At 35.5% G+C, this 19,053-nt stretch overlaps 1 protein-coding gene across 27 annotated transcripts in view; it reads left to right on the top strand.

The window, feature by feature from the left end:
• The window catches only part of Parpbp (PARP1 binding protein), a 49,961-nt gene that overhangs the window by 6,377 nt on the left and 24,531 nt on the right, over positions 1-19,053 (top strand). For 11 of the 27 annotated variants that reach the window (XM_077798654.1, XM_077798644.1, XM_077798641.1 and 8 more), the window contains exons 2-3: positions 9,918-10,151; positions 15,426-15,530. The exons of 5 other annotated variants lie outside the window; for them this stretch is intronic. In XM_077798654.1, the coding sequence (XP_077654780.1) occupies positions 9,918-10,151; positions 15,426-15,530 (339 nt within the window). Of the gene's footprint in view, positions 1-9,917; positions 10,152-15,425; positions 15,544-19,053 lie in introns of all 27 variants that reach the window. 11 more of the 27 variants (XM_077798650.1, XM_077798655.1, XM_077798652.1 and 8 more) reach the window with 3 other exon arrangements.

Raw genomic sequence — 19,053 nt, 5'->3', positions numbered from 1 at the left:
GAATAACATTTATTGATTTCCGTATATTGAACCAGCCTTGCATCCCAGGGATGAATCCTACTTGATCATGGTGCACAATCTTTTTGATATGTTTTTGTATTCGATTCACCAGAATTTTATTGAGGATTTTTACATCTAGATTCATTAGAGATATTGGTCTGTAGTTTTCTTTCTTTGAAGTGTCTTTGTCTGGTTTAGGAATCAGGGTGATGTTGGCCTCGTAGAATGAATTTGGAAGTCTCCCTCTTTCTCTATTTTCTGGAATAGCTTGAAAAGTATTGGTATTAGTTCTTCTTTAAAGGTTTTGTAAAACTCTGCTGTATACCCATCCGGTCCTGGGCTTTTCTTAGTTGGTAGTCTTTTGATGGTTTCTTCTATTTCCTCAATTGATGTTGGTCTGTTTAGGTTGTCTATATCCTCCTTACTCAATCTGGGTAGATCATATGACTTAAGAAATTTATCGATGCCTTCACTATCTTCTATTTTATTGGAGTATAAGGATTCAAAATAATTTCTAATTATCTTCTGTATTTCTGAAGTGTCTGTTGTGATATTGCCTTTTTCATCCCATATGCTAGTAATTTGAGTTCTCTTTCTTCTTCTCTACGTTAGCATGTTTAAGGGTCTGTGGATCTTATTTATTTTTTCAAAGAACCAACTTTTAGTTTTGTCAATTTTTTCAATTGTTTCTTTTGTTTCGATTTCACTAATTTCAGCTCTGATTTTAATTATTTCTTGCCTTCTACTTCTTTTGATGTTGTTTTGCTCTTCTTTTTCCTAGGATTTTGAGATGAAATGTGAAATCATTTATTTGTTGTTTTTTTCTTTTTTTAAGGAATGAACTCCAGGCAATGAATTTTCCTCTTAGAACTGCTTTCATTGTGTCCCATAGATTCCGATATGTTGTGTCTGTGTTTTCATTTATCTCTAAGAATTTTTTATTTTTTATTATTTATTTATTTTTTTTTTAAAGAGAGAGTGAGAGAGGAGAGAGAGAGAGAGAGAGAGAGAGAGAGAGAGAGAGAGAGAGAATTTTTAATATTTATTTTTTAGTTCTCGGCGGACACAACATCTTTGTTGGTATGTGGTGCTGAGGATCGAACCCGGGCCGCATGCATGCCAGGCGAGCGCGCCACCGCTTGAGCCACATCCCCAGCCCTCTAAGAATTTTTTAATTTCCTCCTTGATGTCTTCTATAACCCATTGATCATTCAATAACCTATTGTTTCTTCTCCAAGTGATGCATGATTTTTCCTTCCTTCTTTTATCGTTGATTTCCAGTTTCATTCCATTATGATCAGATAAGATGCATGGTATTATCTCTGCTACTTTATAATGTCTGAAAGTTGCCCTGTGACATAATATATGATCTATTTTTGAGAAGGATTCATGTGCTGCTGAGAAAAAAGTGTAACTGCTTGATGTTGGGTGGTATATTCTATATATGTCAATTAAGTCTAGGTTATTAATTGTATTATTGAGTTCTATAGTTTCTTTATTCAACTTTTGTTTGGAAGATCTGTCCAGTGGTGAGAGAGGTGTGTTGAAGTTTCCCATAATTATTGTATGGTGGTCTATTAGACTCTTGAACTTGAGAAGAGTTTGTTTGATGAACATAGCTGCACCATTGTTTGGAGCATATATATTTATGATTGTTATGTCTTGTTGGTGTATGGTTCCCTTGAGCAGTATGTAGTGTCCCTCTTTATCCCTTTTGAGTAACTTTGGCATGAAATCTATTTTATTTGATATGAGTTTGGACACTCCTGCTTGTTTCCGAAGTCCAAATGAGTGATATGATTTTTCCCAACCTTTCACCTTCAGTCTATGTATGTCTTTTCCTATCAAATGCATCTCCTGTAGGCAGCATGTTGTTGGGTCTTTTTTTTTTTGATCCATTCTACTAGCCTGTGTCTCTTAATTGGTGAGTTTAGGCCATTAACATTTAGGGTGATTATTGAGATATGGATTGTTCTTCCAGCCATATTTGTTTATTTATGTTACTTAACATGGATTGTTTTTCCTCTTTGATTATTTTTTCCCTTTACTGTACTACCTCCCACTGTTGGTTTTCATTGTTATTTTCCATTTCCTCTTCCTGTAATGTTTTGCGGAGGATGTTTTGAAGAATTGGTTTTCTAGGTGCAAATTCTTTTAACTTTTGTTTATCATGAAAGGTTTTAATTTCATCTTCCATCCTGAAGGTTAATTTTGCTGGCTACACAAAATTGGACGGAACCCATTTTCTTTCAGCAATTGAAATATGTTGTTCCAGGTTCTTCTAGCTTTCAGAGTCTGTGTTGAAAGATCAGCTGTCATCCTGATTGGTTTACCCCTAAATGTAATCTGCTTCCTTTCTCTTGAAGCTTTTAAAATTCTCTCCTTATTCTGTATTTTGGGCATCTTCATTATAATGTGTCTAGGTGTGGATCTCTTATGATTTTGCACATTCGGTGTCCTGTAGAATTCTAGGGTTTGGGATTCTGTCTCATTCTTCAAGTCTGGGAAGTTTTCTCATATTATTTCGTTGAACAGATTGCTCATTCCAAGTTGAAATACTTTGTCTTCATTGTCTGGTGTTCTATCTTCTAAGTGTTCTACTCTGCTGGTAGTATTCTCATTTGAGTTTTTAAGTTGGTTTATGGCTTCCTGCATTTCTAGGATTTCTGTTTGTTTGTTTTTTATAACCTCTATCTCCCTATATAGTTGATCTTTTGCTTCTTGGATTTGTTTATGTAATTCATTGTCGAAGTTATCTTTCATTGTCTGATTTTGCTGTCTAATGTCTTCCTTCAGTCTCCAGATCATCCTAAGCATGTAAATCCTGAATTCTTTATCTGACATTCCATCTGCTGCAGCTATTACCTCTTCTAAAGTTGAGTTGACCTGCATTGCTTGTAGTCCTTTCTTTCCTTGTCTTTTCATACTTCTTGCGTTTCTTTCTGCTTGGTGAAAGTGTTGTGTTATTGAATTTTCCCCCTATATATTTATATTGCTCTTGTATAGTTGCAAAGTCTCCCTTGCAGGGGCGGGCGGTGGCTGTGCTCCTCCTCCAATTGGGGTGATCTGTCTATCACCCCGGCAGGCCGCTGGGCCCCTTCTCCAGGTTGCGTGGTCTGCCTACCTTGCGGGCAACAGCTGGGCCCCTCCCCCAATAGGGATGATCTGTCTACCACGATGGCGGGCCGCTGGGCCTGTTCTCCAGGTTGCAGGTCTGCCTCCCTTGCAGGTGCAGGTGGCGGCTGTGCCCCTCCTTCAATTGGGGTTATCTTTCAAGTAGGCCGGTGTGCCGCTGGGCCCTTTCTCCAGGATGCGCGGTCTTCCTACCTAGTGGGCGGCAGCTGGGTCTTTCCTCCGATTGGGGTGATGTGCCTACCATGCCGGCGGGCCGCTGGGCCTGTTCTGCTGTTCGGTCGCAGGTCTGCCTACCTTGCAGGCGTAGGCGGTGGCTCTGCCCCTCCTCCAATTGGGGTGATGTGTCTACCATGCTGGCTGGCCGCTGGGCCTGATCTGGTGGTTGGTGGCAGGCCTGCCTACCTTGCAGGCGCGGGCGGCGGCTCTGCTCCACCCCTCCTCCAATTGGGGCGATGTGTCTACCACACCAGAGGGCCGCTGGGCCTGCTCCGCTGGTGAGTCGCAGGTCTGCCTACCTTGCAGGCGCGAGCAGGGGCTCTGTTCTGCCCCTCTTCCAATTGGGCCGATGTGTCTACCACGCCGGCCGGCTTCTGGGCCTGCTCCGCCGGTCGGTCACAGGTCTTCCTTTGTAATTTGAATGCCTTTTATTTTTCTCTTGCTAAATGGCTCCAGCTGGGATTTATAGTTCCACAATGAATAGAAGTGGTGCAAATGAGCATCCTTATCTTATTCCTGATCTTAGAAGGAAAGATACTTTTTCATGATTGAGTATGATGTTAACTGTGGGTTTGTCATATATGATCTTAAATGTGTTCAGATATATTCTTCTAGACTTAATTTATTCAGAGTTTTTATCATGACAGGCTGTTTTGTTTTGTCAAATAATTTTTTTTTAATCTTGAGATGACCATATCATTTTTGTCCTTCATTCTGTTAATGAGGTGTATCATGTTTATAGATTTGCATGTGTTGAAACATCCTTACATCATTCAGATAAATCCCACTTGTCCATGGCGAATGATCCTTTTATTGTGCTGTTGAATTTGGTTTATTAGTATTTGGTTGAGGTTTTTTTGCATCTATTGTTCATCAGGAAGATATTTGCCTGCAGTTTTCTTTTCTCATTATATCTCCTTCTGGCTTTCATATCAGGACTCTTATTGTGCATTTGGAAGTATTCCTCTTATTTAATTTTTTGGAAAAGTTTTTAAGTACCCACGGAACATTATCCAGGATAGTTCATGTGTTAGGCTACAAATAGTCTTAATAAATCTAAGATTGAAACATCAAGTATGTTTTCTGAGCACAATGGTATAAAACTAGAAATCAATAATAGAATTTTGGAAAATTCACAAACCATTGGAATGAAAAAATAAACTGAACAACCACAGGGTCAAAGAAATTACAAGGGAAGTTTTAAAATATCTTCTAACAAACAAAAATGGAAACATAACAAAAAAATTCTGGGAAGGAGCCAAAGTAGTTCTAAGTGGGAAATTTATACCAATAAATATTTACATCAAAAACAAGATATCTCAAATAAGCAGCCTAATGTACCTCAAATAACTAGACAATGAAGAACAAACTAAGCCCAAAGTTAGCAAAAGGAAGGAAATAATAAAGAATAGAGCTGAAATACTTGAGATAAAGACTAGAAAAACAACAGAAAAGATCAATGAAACTTAAGTGTTTGGCTTTTTAAAAAGATAAAATCAACAAACATTTAGCTAGACTAAGAATAAAAGAAATCATAAATGAAAGAAGAGACCTTACAAGTGATAATACAGAAGTATAAATGATCATTCCAAGCCCTGACTAGACTAATATGAACAATATACAACTGTGTAACCTAGAAGAAATACTCAGATGCCTTGATATATGCTAAATCATGATGAAATAGAAAATCTGAACAGACCAAGTGACATTAAATTGAATCCTGTAATAAAAGTCTCCCATTAAAGAAAGGCCCCAAACCTGATGGCTTCACTGTGAATACTCCCAAACATTGAAAGAACTAATTTCAACCCTTCTCCATCTCTTCCAGAACACTGTAGAAGACATACTTCCAAACTTACTTTATGAGACTAGGACTTTTCTTAAATTCTGTGTTCATATCTTTGGCTTATGACACCATCAAGTTGGTTTTTCTTTGTATTGTCTGAAAGATTCTGTACATATTTTATATACTTTCCTTGTTTTACACTTTGTTCATGTTTTGTGGAGGCAAAATTTTACCTCTGCCCTTCTAGAGTTTTTCCACTGGACCTAAGAATTAAATTGGCAGAAGACAGATCAATAGGGTAAGTGCACACAGATTTATTTAATACAAGTCTTCATGTGACATGGGAGTCTTCATAAGGAAATGAAAACCCAGAAGAAAGTTCAAGTTGAACATTTATGTGTGGAATTTGACAGAGACTAATAAAATGAAAATGTGACATGGCAAAGAGATTGAGCCAGGTAGTTAATTGGATAGAGAAGAGTCTAGGAAGGTAAGGTTATTTAAAGAGACCTGTTCAGATTTCTCTTGGCCTCAACTTCCTGTGCTTGATGGTAAGAATGTTACTTTCCTTCTGGAATAGAGAGGACTTTTTAACATGGTAATTTAATCTGCTGTAAGAAACATTGGGAAGTTGAGAGTGGTCTTCTTGCATCTGCTTTTTATTAGTGCTTTTAACCCAAGTTTTCAATATTCCAGAGCAGCATCATTTATAGTGGCATATCTTTATTCCCTGAGTAGCTTCCAGTGGCCTTCATTTGATCTACTTGAATTGAATGCATTTCACCAGCATTTGTATTGGAAATCTGTTGGTTGTTAGTCTGGTATGATAAAGTGCTCCTTTGCTGCTCCATTACCATCTCCACATCAATTTCTTAAACTAGTGCACTTCATTTGTTTCCTTAAATTGTCTTCCCATTCATATTCTTATTCTCGATAGTAGATACCATTGTTCACTGGTCACTGAAAGAGACACCCAACACCGAAGGGTTATCCCAGAGTTCCTTTCCTTTGTTCCCCATTGCAACCCATATCCAAGCCTTGCCAATTTGACTCCCAATGTAAAATTAAAGTGTCTGTCTTTAATAATCTGAAGAAATGACACCAAGGTAAGTAAGAGATTCTGAAGATATAATACAAATAGAACAGTATAGCAGGGGTTAAACCTTGGTGGCCATTTACTAGAAAATAGAGACATTAACGTGATGAAGTATCAGTATTATATATGATTGAAGGCTGTTTTTCTGGAATCAGAACATATTCAAATCCTCTCATTTTAGAAGGATGAACATATTTTATCAACAAGCTAAGTAAAATATACTCTGAAGACATTTAGTTGTCATAATAAAAATATTGATAATATTGAAATATTCAACCAAAGACAGTTTTTATTCAGGGCGTGTGTATGTAAGCAGTAGTTCAGTGTCTTTTTCTGCTTGCTAATTTGCTGCTTGCCAATTTACTTAATTCACTGTGAAAGTTCAGATTCTAGGTGGGGAAGAGGAGAGATGAGTCTGACTTTTCACAGTTCACAATTGGGTGTGCATGTGTGCAGTGAGTGGTGTTGTTGTTTTGCAGTTCAGTTTTATTTAGCTCTATGGACACATCAGTGCAGGCACCATCAACTATGCTCAGACTTCCAAGCACTCAACAGTATAAAGCAACACACACGCCCCTACATAATAGCATATGGTAATAGTAGGGTGGAGTGGGTTATATATATATATATCCTTTACCTATATGTTTCATCCTTTGAATTATTTTTACTTAAGTTCTCTTAAGTTTGAAAGCATGAGTCCTACAGTGTGTCCTTACAACTGAATTTTATTACAACTAAACTCTTGAATACCTAGTAGAATTGGTGGTCTGTCATGTCATGTTTGTTTTATTAACTGCTTAAATGGAAGAAAAAGTATGTTACAATAATCTTTGGGTTTTATATTTTTCACATTCTTTTTGAGGGGGAATTTTTTTGGCTTGACTCATGACTCCAAAAGCTTTATATTGCTAAAAAGGTAAACTATAGATTCATTGAGGACTTGACTTTACTATATGGCAAATATACATAGCTTCATTAGTTGGCAAATAGTATTGTGGTCTTTTCTTTCTTTGGAAATGATTTCGTGTCTGGCAATCACGTTATACTGAATATTTTTCACCTTATATGCTCTTACTAAGAAGGTTTCAAATGTTTCATTTTGTGAAATAGACAAAGGTATCAGTTTTATTACTTCATGGAAAGCAATCTCAGCATCTGTGGTAGACTTGTCACATTTGAAAATGACCTAATAGTGACCCAAGAAATGAGAAGAAAGAGGTTTTAAATTTTTATTGTATTTATGTACCACCCTTCTCCCAGCAATTATTTTACTTAGAGTAGGAAAAGAGAAAGGAAATTGACATTTTTTATTCTACCATTTATCAGGTATTATTTCATTTGTACAATCTCATTTTTTAACCAAGGAAACTGGTCACACTATGGTTTAATGCTCTTTACTAGCAAGCAAGGTCAATAACCAAGCTCACACAATTAATTAGTGCTCTTTATTAGACCTGCTATCTTTCTTACTAACAACAAAAGTTTCATAATTCAAAAATGTAAATTTTATTTACAATTTTGAATTATTATAAAGTAACTGATATAATATATAATCAGAGTACAAGTGCTCTGAAAAATGTGTAACTCTTGCTTTGCTCATTTGATTCTTATGAAATACAATCCTTAGGTCCATCAGAGAATTAAAGAATTGAACATTTTGAACTTCCTTCATATATTAGCCAGCTGGCGTGTTCTCCTACCAAAACATTTTCTGATTTGACCACAGACTCTCTCAATCAGTTGTTACTGGTTTGAATAATAGAATATGCTGTCATGGTGGGCACCTGATCATGAAAACTGATATCTGGAGTGCATTTTTATTTGGATTTAAAATGTTTTTACTGTCCCAGTATAAACACTGTTAATCTAGTCAAAACCTTTTCTCACAAGATGAAGAGCTTGCATGGTTTTATTTTAACTGGTTGTATTCAACAGAGTGAGAATAAATTGTACATTTACATTAGGCAAAAATCTTAATTGATTTTAAACATGAAGAATGTCATACCAACAACAGTTTTAGAAATTTTTGAGATAAAATAAGTGAGTTTTGAAACTCTAAATATCTGGATTTATTTAATTTAATACCACTTGGAAATATTCTGGACTGTAAGCTTTCTGGAATTGGGAATTTAAGTATCCAATTTTTGATGCAGTGCTGGGAAGTTACAAATCTGTCTTATGTTTGGATTTGAGAATTACTGATTTGTTTTGGTTGTTCATTGAACTAGTTTCATAGACAATAGTGAATTTCCATATTCCTGGTATAATAGGTCCCTATCCTAAGAACAACAGGATGATTTTCTTAGTCGTCTCCAGATGGAAAAGTAGAGTTAATTATTTTAAGACAGCTTTGGACACCTTGTCATAAATTTGGATAGTAAGTAGCAAATGTGACTGATTATCATAAAAGATATGAAGATAAAGATTTCAATGCATCAAATATATAGAAAATGTGGGTTGGGTGTGTTGATTTCTTTTTATTATTCTTCATTGTATAAAGATGGTGTTAACAATTTAGTTTCAGTGAATTATGCAGTTCTTAATTATCCTCCCATCTTCAAATGGGTTTAGTGGAAAGGGCTTGGTATAGCAGAAACTACTAATATATTAAGGGAACATAACAATTGAAGATAGCACATATTACATTTTACAAAATCACATATGAATACTGAAACATATTTGTTATTCATGCTATGTTGGAAAGAAACAAATTTTTACTGAATGAAAGCTGGCATTTTTTAGTCGTCAGTGTTATTAGTATGTAGAGTATTAATGTAGGAAAAGAATACATGCAGTCCCTAAAAACCAAAACCTTCAGCATGTCCAGTGAGAGAATTTATCATGTAGATATTGATGAAGAGACTTTAAATAAATTTTTGTTGTTAGATAAAGTACTGACACACAAACATGTTGGTAACATTAGTGGGTCTCTAAGCAACTAAGTCACTGTAGCCAGATTACAATCTGTTTTATTTCATTCAGGAAAATTAGAAAGTCAAAATAGAGAAAGCAAAAGAATATTTTGCCTGATTAGAAACATCTGAGAACCTATAGAAAAAAACCTGACTTTTGCTTTTTAACGCTTATTTGTTACAGTTTAGTGTGTCTATAAACAGGGAAGAATCAAAATTATTTTCAAGCCCTAGATTTTAGCACTGATATTTTGTTTACCCTCCAACACTAGTGGAATGAAACATCATTTTGAAAAAAACTCCTAAGACCATATTTTCAAGACATTGAAACATTGTGTTGTGTAGGAATCATTATGACATTAGCAATTTTTAATAAAAGATTAAAGATATATTAGGTAAGGCTGCAGATCCATGTTGCTCAGTGGTAGAGGGTTTGCCTAACATGTGGTGTCCTGAGTTCAATTCCTAGGACTGTAAAACAAAACAAAACAGCAAAAACTCATTAATTAAAAGGAAGTAAATATTACAGAAACAAATGTTTCCCAGTCAGTAGTACTTTAAGGACTGATCACTGCCCACTCCTCTTTTGACCCTGAGTAGAAGAAATCCAGTGAAATTTAGGAAATAAGTCTATGACTCTGTTTACCAGTTTTGTCGTGTGCAAGTTTTGCCTCATCAAAATTTTATGTGCATTTCCCATCTCAATTATAAGTTAATGAATATATTGGCACCCAACTTTATCCTTTTTTTCTCTTGGCATCATCTCTTTCAGCACTATGAAGAATTTACAGTCTCTCTCAGTGATGTTTTAATGACATGGAAATTCTTACTACATGAGAAATTAAACTTACCCCTTGAAGATATGCAAGTGGTTGACCATTATGAAGACATTAAGAAGATTTACGATGATTTTTTGACAAATAGTAATATGGTAGATCTGATCGACATTTATAAAAAATGTAGGATTTTGACTTCTAATTGTGAAAATAATGACATGATATCCCCCGTAAGTATTTTTAAAAATAATCCTATTTTAATAGAACTAAATTTCAGCGAGGCTACTTTTATATATGTATATGTACATATGTATTTATTTATTGGTATTGGGGATTGAATCCCAAGGGTGTTACCACCAACCTACATCCCAAGCCCTTTTTATTTTTTTATTTTGACACAGTGTCCCACTGAGTTATTTAGGGTCTTGCTAAGTTGCCGAGGCTGGCTTTGAACTTGCAGTCCTCCTGCCTGGAGTAGCTCAGATTACAAACATGCACCATTAAATCATAGTTACACAGTTATAGTAATTTGAGGAAGATTCTGAAAGAAGGCAGAGAATATAGTCTTTGTTCTGGTTAGTAACATGTTCGGAGAAAAACAAAAGCTCTAGTAATTTGATAATGTTTTTGCTTTGGTGATCATGTTAAGAATGGAAAATTTAGGTACCTGAAAGCTAGTTATTATTTGAAAGAAATATTTTGGTGGTAAATTTTGTTAAACTTGTGTTATTATTTGGTTGCTATAACAGTTTTTTATTAGATCAAAAAATATTGTAACAAATCAGTACCAAATGCATGTTTTTTTTTTTAAATTATGTCAAGGATTGCTTTTCTAAAATGTATTTTTTCTTGGTTGAATGTGCATCTGTTATTCAGCATATGTTATATGAATGATTATTATGGTTTTTCTCTTATGGATTAATAATATTTTGTGATGGGAGTGTCATTTATCTTATGAGAATAGTATGGGGCAATATATGTGAGATATAGATTTCTTTTTTTTGTACAACCATAGTTATTTTTTAATAGAATATAAATTAAAAAATTAAATACAGTAGCATCCCTTGCAGTTTGGTTTTGTTTACATTAGAATTTATGATTCCTTTTTTAGAATATGTTCATCTGTATCTAATTTTTTAAAAGCATTGAAGGTGCTCTTTATTTTAAGATTTACTGAATGCTATAAAGCAGTGGTTAAATAGTAGTAATAGCTAAATAAGTGTAGCTAGAATTAGAAGAAGATGTTTACTATATTTTATAAGATAATTTGAATACTTTGTAAATATTTCCATATGGTAATATTGTTTTAGCTGTTTATAATGGAAACTTCTACTAAAAAAGTGAGTTAGAAAAAAATAGAAGCTTATTTCACTCCTAAAAGATGTTGAAATATATGCAACTAGGACTGATGTGATATTTCATGTTATCAGAGATCCAGGCTTTTCCTGTCATGCTGCTTTCCCCATCTCATGTTCCATCTTAATTCTTGTCCTCTGTCCTCAAGACCACCTACCTCATGGTTCGGGATGACCACTGAAGCTCCAGACATTGTATCAGCATTCTTTGCTACAGGAAGTAGTAAGAGGGAACAGCAATCTCCTTTTAGGGAGACATAGCTCTTTTGCTTCCATTTTGGTTAGTCACATGGGCACTCCAAGCTGAGGGAGGGTGGAGAAGATAGTCATTATTTTGGGTAGTAACATGCAAGGATAAAATAGTTCATGGAGTTGGAGAGTTGGCAGTTTGTTGTCTTTGCCTCACTGGGCTCCATGGAGGCCTTTGCTTATAACTTCCTCAAAATGTGTTGCCCACGTGCATGTTCATCCCACACATGCACATCCACAGTGTGGTAAGGGTACTTGCAAGTGGAGATAGTTCACTTAGTACATTCTCCCCTAGCTATACTTTTTTTGCTTGCTTGTTGAGGTGATTTTTTACTACTTTTTATTACTTTACTTTTTGAGAGGCTAATCATATATAAGCATTGAGTTGTAGAAACAAGAAAGAAGATCAACCAGCACTAGTATGATATAACTGAGGATTTTAGGCACATTGTTTTCATCCTGTGCCTTGTCCCTGTCTGAGTTCTCTAAAAAGCTTCCTCATTTGAGTGTATTAACCTGTAGTATGAGATTTATAAGGTGCACATTTGGATTGTCTATGAGGGAGGTGGTCTCCAAATAGTAACATATCTCCCTTGAAGGACACCAGGAATGAAAATTGAAACTGCTAAAATGTAGTGCATGAAGAAATTTTCTATATTTAAACTCTGAAACATTAATAGTTTGGTCTTTGATATTTATGCTTGCTCTAAGGAAATTTCTAGTAAGGAAAAAATGGACAGATGTATTTCTCAAAAATGTACTAAATATAACACTAATTTATGCTTAAGTGCCTTTAAACTTACATATTAGACTATTCCAAATGATTCTGAATTTTCATTACCATGATAAAATTTATTTGCTTCTTATTATAGCTTAAATAAGGCAGGAATTATGAGGAATTAGGATAAAGCTAAGACAGCAACCTGTAAACTTGAAGCATTCCCCTTTCACCTTCGTTTTCTGGTTTATAATTCCTCTCCTGAGGACTATGGTTGCAGCGCCATAGGCATCTGGAAGCAGACAAGGTTTGGTTCTAGCTGGAGTGGAAGTGGAGATTTGGTGAACAGCTTGCTTTCTCATGAACTAGTGGGTATCTGAAAGATAGCGTCAGATCTGGGGTGAGGAGCAGAAGAGCTTAACCACAGAGACTTTTGGATCCTCTGAGCAAGGTCAGCAAATATCTTCTGTGAGTATGCCCAGATTCCTTCTAGGCAAGAAGGAGCGGATGGGTGGGCTTGCTTCCTGTTGGTGAGGCTTGGGAGAACATTGGGAGAACATGGGACTTCGTTCGCTTCGACAGCCTCTTTTTTTCTCCCACTGCTGTGCCATAGAAGACATTTCACCTTCCATTACTTGCAGAGCTGTCATGTTAGAGCTAAGCCCCAAACTGCCAGTGAAGAAAACCAACAAACCATCTACAGGTTACCCGCAGCCAGAGAAGGATAGGTCAGCTGACAACATACCTGCCCAACAGAACAGAGCTTCTAGAGGGGAATGACAACTTGAATATACATAATTATTAGGTACTTAAGGAAACTCAAGGATAGCAGCCACACATAAGACTTCCTAGATTTTGCAAACAACAAACTCCAAACTAAAAACAAGCCACATCTGCAGGGCTTCAGTGTGGGTGGTGTGGCACCAGGAATATATCAGGGTGTTGGGCTGAAGGACTACACTGGCACTAGTGGGTGCGACCTGCAGTTGCCCAGGGCAGCCGGGGAAGTGGTATTGGTGCCCAAGGCCCAGCTTCTGGGGTGAACTCTGAGTAGGAAGGGACTTCTTGAGAAAGCTCAGAAAACACAGCACTCCTGAGGAAGCAGCCCCTAGTTGGAACCTGAGACCACCAGGCATTTCCTCTAACCTTTGTTAAGGGAGATCCAGAGCGTGGGTCCCCCGTGCCTGCAGGGGTCAGCTCTGCAGCCACCTCCAGAAAGAGGAGGCCTTGCATGATCTAGGCCTCCAACAGGTGCAGTGGGCAGTTAGGGCCACCAGACCTCCTTACTCCTAGGGAAGATCTTACCCTGTCGGCCTCTGCCCAGCATCTTGGGCAGAAGCAGAAGCTCAAGCCCTTCAGTTTAACCCAGAAAACTGCCAGCAAACCTCCAAAGTCCTCATGTCTTAGAGATACCTGTCTTTGTGAACACCTTGTGGTTACTAAATACAAAGCAAGATTTTGTTCTTATAAATGTTTGTCCCGTGTTGTGCCCCGGCCCCAAACTTTATCCACAAACATTTGTTTTTCTCTTCCCCCAAACAAACAAACAAACAAAAAGCTTTTTAACCCCAACCCTTCCTCTGCTGCTTTTGGGTCCCTCTTTCAGGTATGTGGACAGGTGGGCTGGCTCTCCTCAGGCATGCAGATAAAAGCCTATTACTAGAGAGGGATCGAAAGGACTACCTATAAATGTTATCACAGACTGGAATGATAAAATAGTATATAATAGATTGTAGGGACATGTAAGGTCTAGGGTGTTCTGTTTTAAGAGATGGATAAAAGCTTTATTCTCAAAGCTGCAGGTGTGGGGGGGAAGTATTCAGCCTCAAGAATTCCATTCTCCTTAGAAGTACCTGCATTTCTTTGGAGGCTTTCAACAGAGAGAATGAAATCTTTCACAAAGAGGAATTAGATGCAGGCTAGTATTTCATCAACTGATGTTCTGAGTATGATAAGAATTTATTCTTTGTGTAAGATGTCTCCACCTTTGTGATTTTTTATGAGCTAGTTCTTCCTCTATAAGCTATTACAGAGGTTCATTCCCCTCCCCACCTTTTTTTTTTTTTAGCAATTACCAGGTTATAAAATTATCATGCTTATATAAGTGATAAAAACTTGTTAATTTTTCAAATAAAGCATGAGAGTATGAAGCAGGAAAAGTTGTGTAACTACATACAGATAAATACTTCAGAGTAACTCCTATTCTTTTTGAAAAATAAGCCATTTTTATGAGAATTTAAAAAAAGAAGATAAAAACAAATTCAAAATCAAGTTAGTATCCTGAAAATCAAGGACAATAAATTTTTTATTTGTCTGATTTTAATTTGTGCATTATAATTACATGTGATAGTAAATTTATTTATACATGCACACAATAAAACAATATAATTTGGTCAGTACCTCCCATTTTCTTCTCCCTCCTCCAGATTTCCTTCCTCTATCCATCTCTGTTCTATTTGCATGAGGTTCACCCCTTAAGTGCCATCCATTCTCCTGCAAAAGACATCATTTTATTCTTTATGGCTAGATAAAACTCCATGATATATATACTACATTTTCTTTATTCAAGCACAATAAAAATTTAAAGTACAGAATAAATACAACATTATGAAATAAAGGAAAGGAAACTTGGAGGTTAAATCTAGAGGAATTAACATGAAAATGATAGTACTCCAAGGTAGGAAAACAGATGCATATGAGGGCATAATTAAATATGTATATTTGTTATAATAAACAGTTTCCTTAGCTGGGAGACCCAACTCTGCTAATGATGAGTATTTAACAGTTCCAGGCTATATTGATGAGAAAATATGTGCCTCTTCACATTCTGGTAAAATTCTTGAACTCTTAAGGATAATGATGAATCTTACTAGTTTCTTTATTTAACTATAATTTATCCTTTAATTATAATTTAAATATAATTTTGTTATTTAACAAAAATTTTAATTCCATGCCCTGAAGGAAGAGGACCTGCAAATCTTATCCTTGATCAAGATTATCATTTATCAGTCAAGTTGAAGGATTTATGAAATATGAAAAAGAATATCATGCTAATATCTCATATGAAGAATTCCATGTATAGTCAATAACTGCCAACAAGTATCAAGTAATATTCTGCACTGGAATATCAGTGACATTATGTGTGAATTTTTTTTATTAGTAATACCCTATATTTTCTGCAGATTCAACTACTGGATTTTCTCTGTGGCAAAGAGCATGCAGGAGATGATGAAAATGATCTTTATATGCCAATGTCACCAGTAAAACACAACCAGGATCATGAAAAGGTATTGATAGATTAGTAAATTAAAGCAGAATATGAGCCCCTTCAAATCACTATGTATTTGATGGTTCATTTGAGCTATTAATGTTTTGTTCTTTTAAAATTTTTATAAGTTTTTAGTTTGTTGAAATAAACTATTTGCAAAAATTTTAATACACTGGAGTCTAGAGAAAGAGCCTGATACTAATCAGGTTATTCATGGTTTGGGGCCAAGGCAAATTCCACTAAGCAAAAATAAGTATCGTTCAAAGAACCAGAAAAATAGGTGAACTTTCAGTTATCAGTTTCTGCACCTCACATATACTATTTTAGACGTGTGATTCTTGGGAGAATATGTTTTATTGAAAAATATGGCCTGTATCCTTTGAAGTAATACAAATGATGTACTACCTACGATTAAGAGTTCTGACCACAGGTTTTGCTGTGGAAACGAATTACAGAACATTAGAGCCACATACAGGTTTTGTCTAATACAACTTGCTTTCAGCTGCATGTTATGCTAGGTATCTAATTACATGTAGTGACCCCCACTGACCATGGGAATTATATTTATAGAAGTTTCTATGATTAATTAAATCACCATTGACAAGAGTTAGAGAGTATTGGGAAAAATAGTAAAATTATATTTAACATACTTTAAAAAATATGGTGTATAAAAGATCTAGAGTGCACCTACTTGTATAACCAACTGCTGCATTAAGTCAACACATTGGTGAATTACCTTCTTAATTTTTCAGAAAACTTTTCTGAGATTGATTCTTCCAGAAGACCTATATTTTACAGATTGTACTTTTAAAAACATATTTTATTACTGCCTTCAAGTAAATACCTGCATTCTGGATTTAATTTAGTTTAGTTTTTTTTTAATGTGTATCTGATTTTATTTCTATCCTTTGCACCTTATCTCTAAAATTCTTCACCATATACTTCCTGCAAATTAGGGATGACCACAGTATCACTTATCATATAAAGAAAACTTAAATACCCATTAATATAATTTACTACCTTTCTACTCCAATTTCAGCATTTGTCCCCAAAATGGTTTTATATCTCTTTAGACTCTTAATTTATAAGAATTCCCCTCATCTTTTTGTTTCTTCCTTTTTAATTATCTGATGAATACTCTGGTAATATTTAACTTGTTCTTTTATTTGCTTTCTGTCTGTCTGTCTCTCTCTCTCTCTCTCTCTCTCTCTCTCTCTTTTAATTTTTTGGTACTGGGTATTGAACCCAGGGGTACTTTATCCCTGATCTACATCCCAGTCCTTTTTATTGGTTTTGTTGTTTTTGAGATAGGGGTTGCTAAGTTGCTGAGGCTGGCTTTGGACTTCTGATCCTCCTCCCTCAGCCTCCTGAGTCACTGAGATTATAGGCACATGCCATTATGCTCAGCTACTTGCTGTAATTCTAATAAACTGGAAGTTAGAAGTTTAAATTTGGGCTTAATATTTTTTAAGAAATAGTTTATAACAGATGTGGAGAATTTCATTTTGTATCACTTCAGGAGGCACAAACAGGCTGCCCCAAATTGCAAGGTCTCTACAAAATGAAAATGTAGTTTTCGGGTTGGCTGGGGTTGTGGCTCAGTGGTAGAGCGCCGCCTAGCACATGTGCGGCGCTGGGTTCGATCCTCAGCACCACATAAAAATAAATAAATAAAATAAAGATATTGTGTCCAACTACAACTAAAAACAATTTTAAAAATAACATGTTAGTTTTCTCTTTGCTGTCAGCATATGTCTGTGGGGTGATACTTTAGCACTGTGTAAATAACCTTATTTCCCAACAATGTTTCCCTAATGGTTTTATGTATGCATTGGTGATCCTTGCCTGAGTCAAATATTTAGCATTTATAGAAAGGTGAGTTTCTTTTTTTGTCATGTGTACATTAATTACCTGCCATTTCTCAGTAAAGAAAAGCTTTATCTTGTTAAATGGGATGAGGTGTGGTTCTGTTAAAACGTCAAGGTTAATGCTTAATTCTCTATCATGGGAATTGGTATACATAAGAGGAAAATAAGATTTTTTTTTCTATTTTCTCCTTTTTTGTTTGTAGATTGCTGTGGAGTCATGGATTTTTATTTATGTAGTTTTTATTTATGCCGTGTTAGATTTTTTGAGCATTTTCTTTTCTCTCAAGCCCACCTTGAATGTTTCTTGCCCAGACCACCATGTTCCTTTTAGTGATTTTTAACTATTTTCTTAAAATTAAGTTTTCACTTACATTCTCACTTTTTTCCTCTTCTGCTCCAAAGCTTGACAAACTGCTTACCAAATTGGCTGGTCTTTTCTCAGTGGCACTTAAGAACTACATTCATGTATGAGGAGGGGAGATCTCTTACAGCCTCCTTTTCTTTGATCTGTCTTGCTCCTGGTACTCTATAGGGGAGAATCTAAGAGTAATTGTTATTATCCTTTTTTTTTTTTTTTTTTTTTGGTAACAGGGATTGAGCTCAGGGGCATTGGATCTCTAAGCCACATCCCTGCACTATTTCGTATTTTATTTAGAGACAGGGTCTCAATGAGTTGCTTAGTACTTTGCTTTTGCTGAGGCTGGCTTTAATTCTCAATTCTCCTGCCTCCTGAGCCATTGGGATCACAGTTGCAGGCAATCTTACCTGGCTTTTTATATACTTTTTAAAAAGAGAGAAATGAGCTGATTTGTATATGTAAAAAGATCTAATCTCTTAGAATTTTGGCTTACAGTTATAAAACATTATCCTAAAGTAATTTCCATGATGGAGAAACTGATGGGTCTTCATTGTACCTATATTTAAAAAACATGATAGGTATTGGGGGTGTAGCCTGAATAAGTGAATAAGCACAAGGCCCTGTGTTTGAGGCCTTGGCCCACCACCAAAACAAAGCAAAAACAACCAAAGAAAACTCTCCAAAAACTCATAATTTGTTTCTTTGTGTTAAACCTATGCTTTTTATCTTTTGCTTCCTGGGACTGTCTTTTCTAGGAGAATTTTATCTTACTAGTTAGCTGGTGGATTTGATTTTCTGAGGGCCATTAAAGTTAGAGCCACATTGACAGCTCTGAAGTTTCTAATTTTTCTTTTCAGAAGGTATTTTTGGAAGTCAATATATTTCTATTGAAAGGCTAAAGTTACTTTTTTGGGCTATGGTCTTGCCAAGATATACTTTGATCACCAAATTTGCTTACACCAAAATCTTCAAATAGAAGAATGGAATGAATTTAAGAAACAATATTTTTGTTTCTTTATTTTATTTTTCCTAAAGTGTTAAACTACTGTTTTAGAATTCTGAGTAATGAAGGGAAAAAGATTAAAGAGCCCCCCAAATCATTATTTAAATAAAAAATTCTATCAGTATATCTGTTCTAATTCAACTTATTGTTATTATTATTATTTTTTTTGGCAAATGTAAACATGTATGTGTTAACCAAGGAGGCAAAAAGATACCTGTACAAATTGCAAATTTTTTTATTTTAGAAAAACTTTGTTCAAACTGAGATTGAATATCAGCATTTCAGTAAGAATTAAGGGATAGGAAAAGCAACT

This window comes from Urocitellus parryii, chromosome 5, assembly GCF_045843805.1.
Source record: "Urocitellus parryii isolate mUroPar1 chromosome 5, mUroPar1.hap1, whole genome shotgun sequence".
Classification (NCBI taxonomy): domain Eukaryota; kingdom Metazoa; phylum Chordata; class Mammalia; order Rodentia; family Sciuridae; genus Urocitellus; species Urocitellus parryii.
The sequence above is the reverse complement of the archived record's forward strand: the minus strand, read 5'-3'. Positions and strand labels throughout refer to the sequence as shown.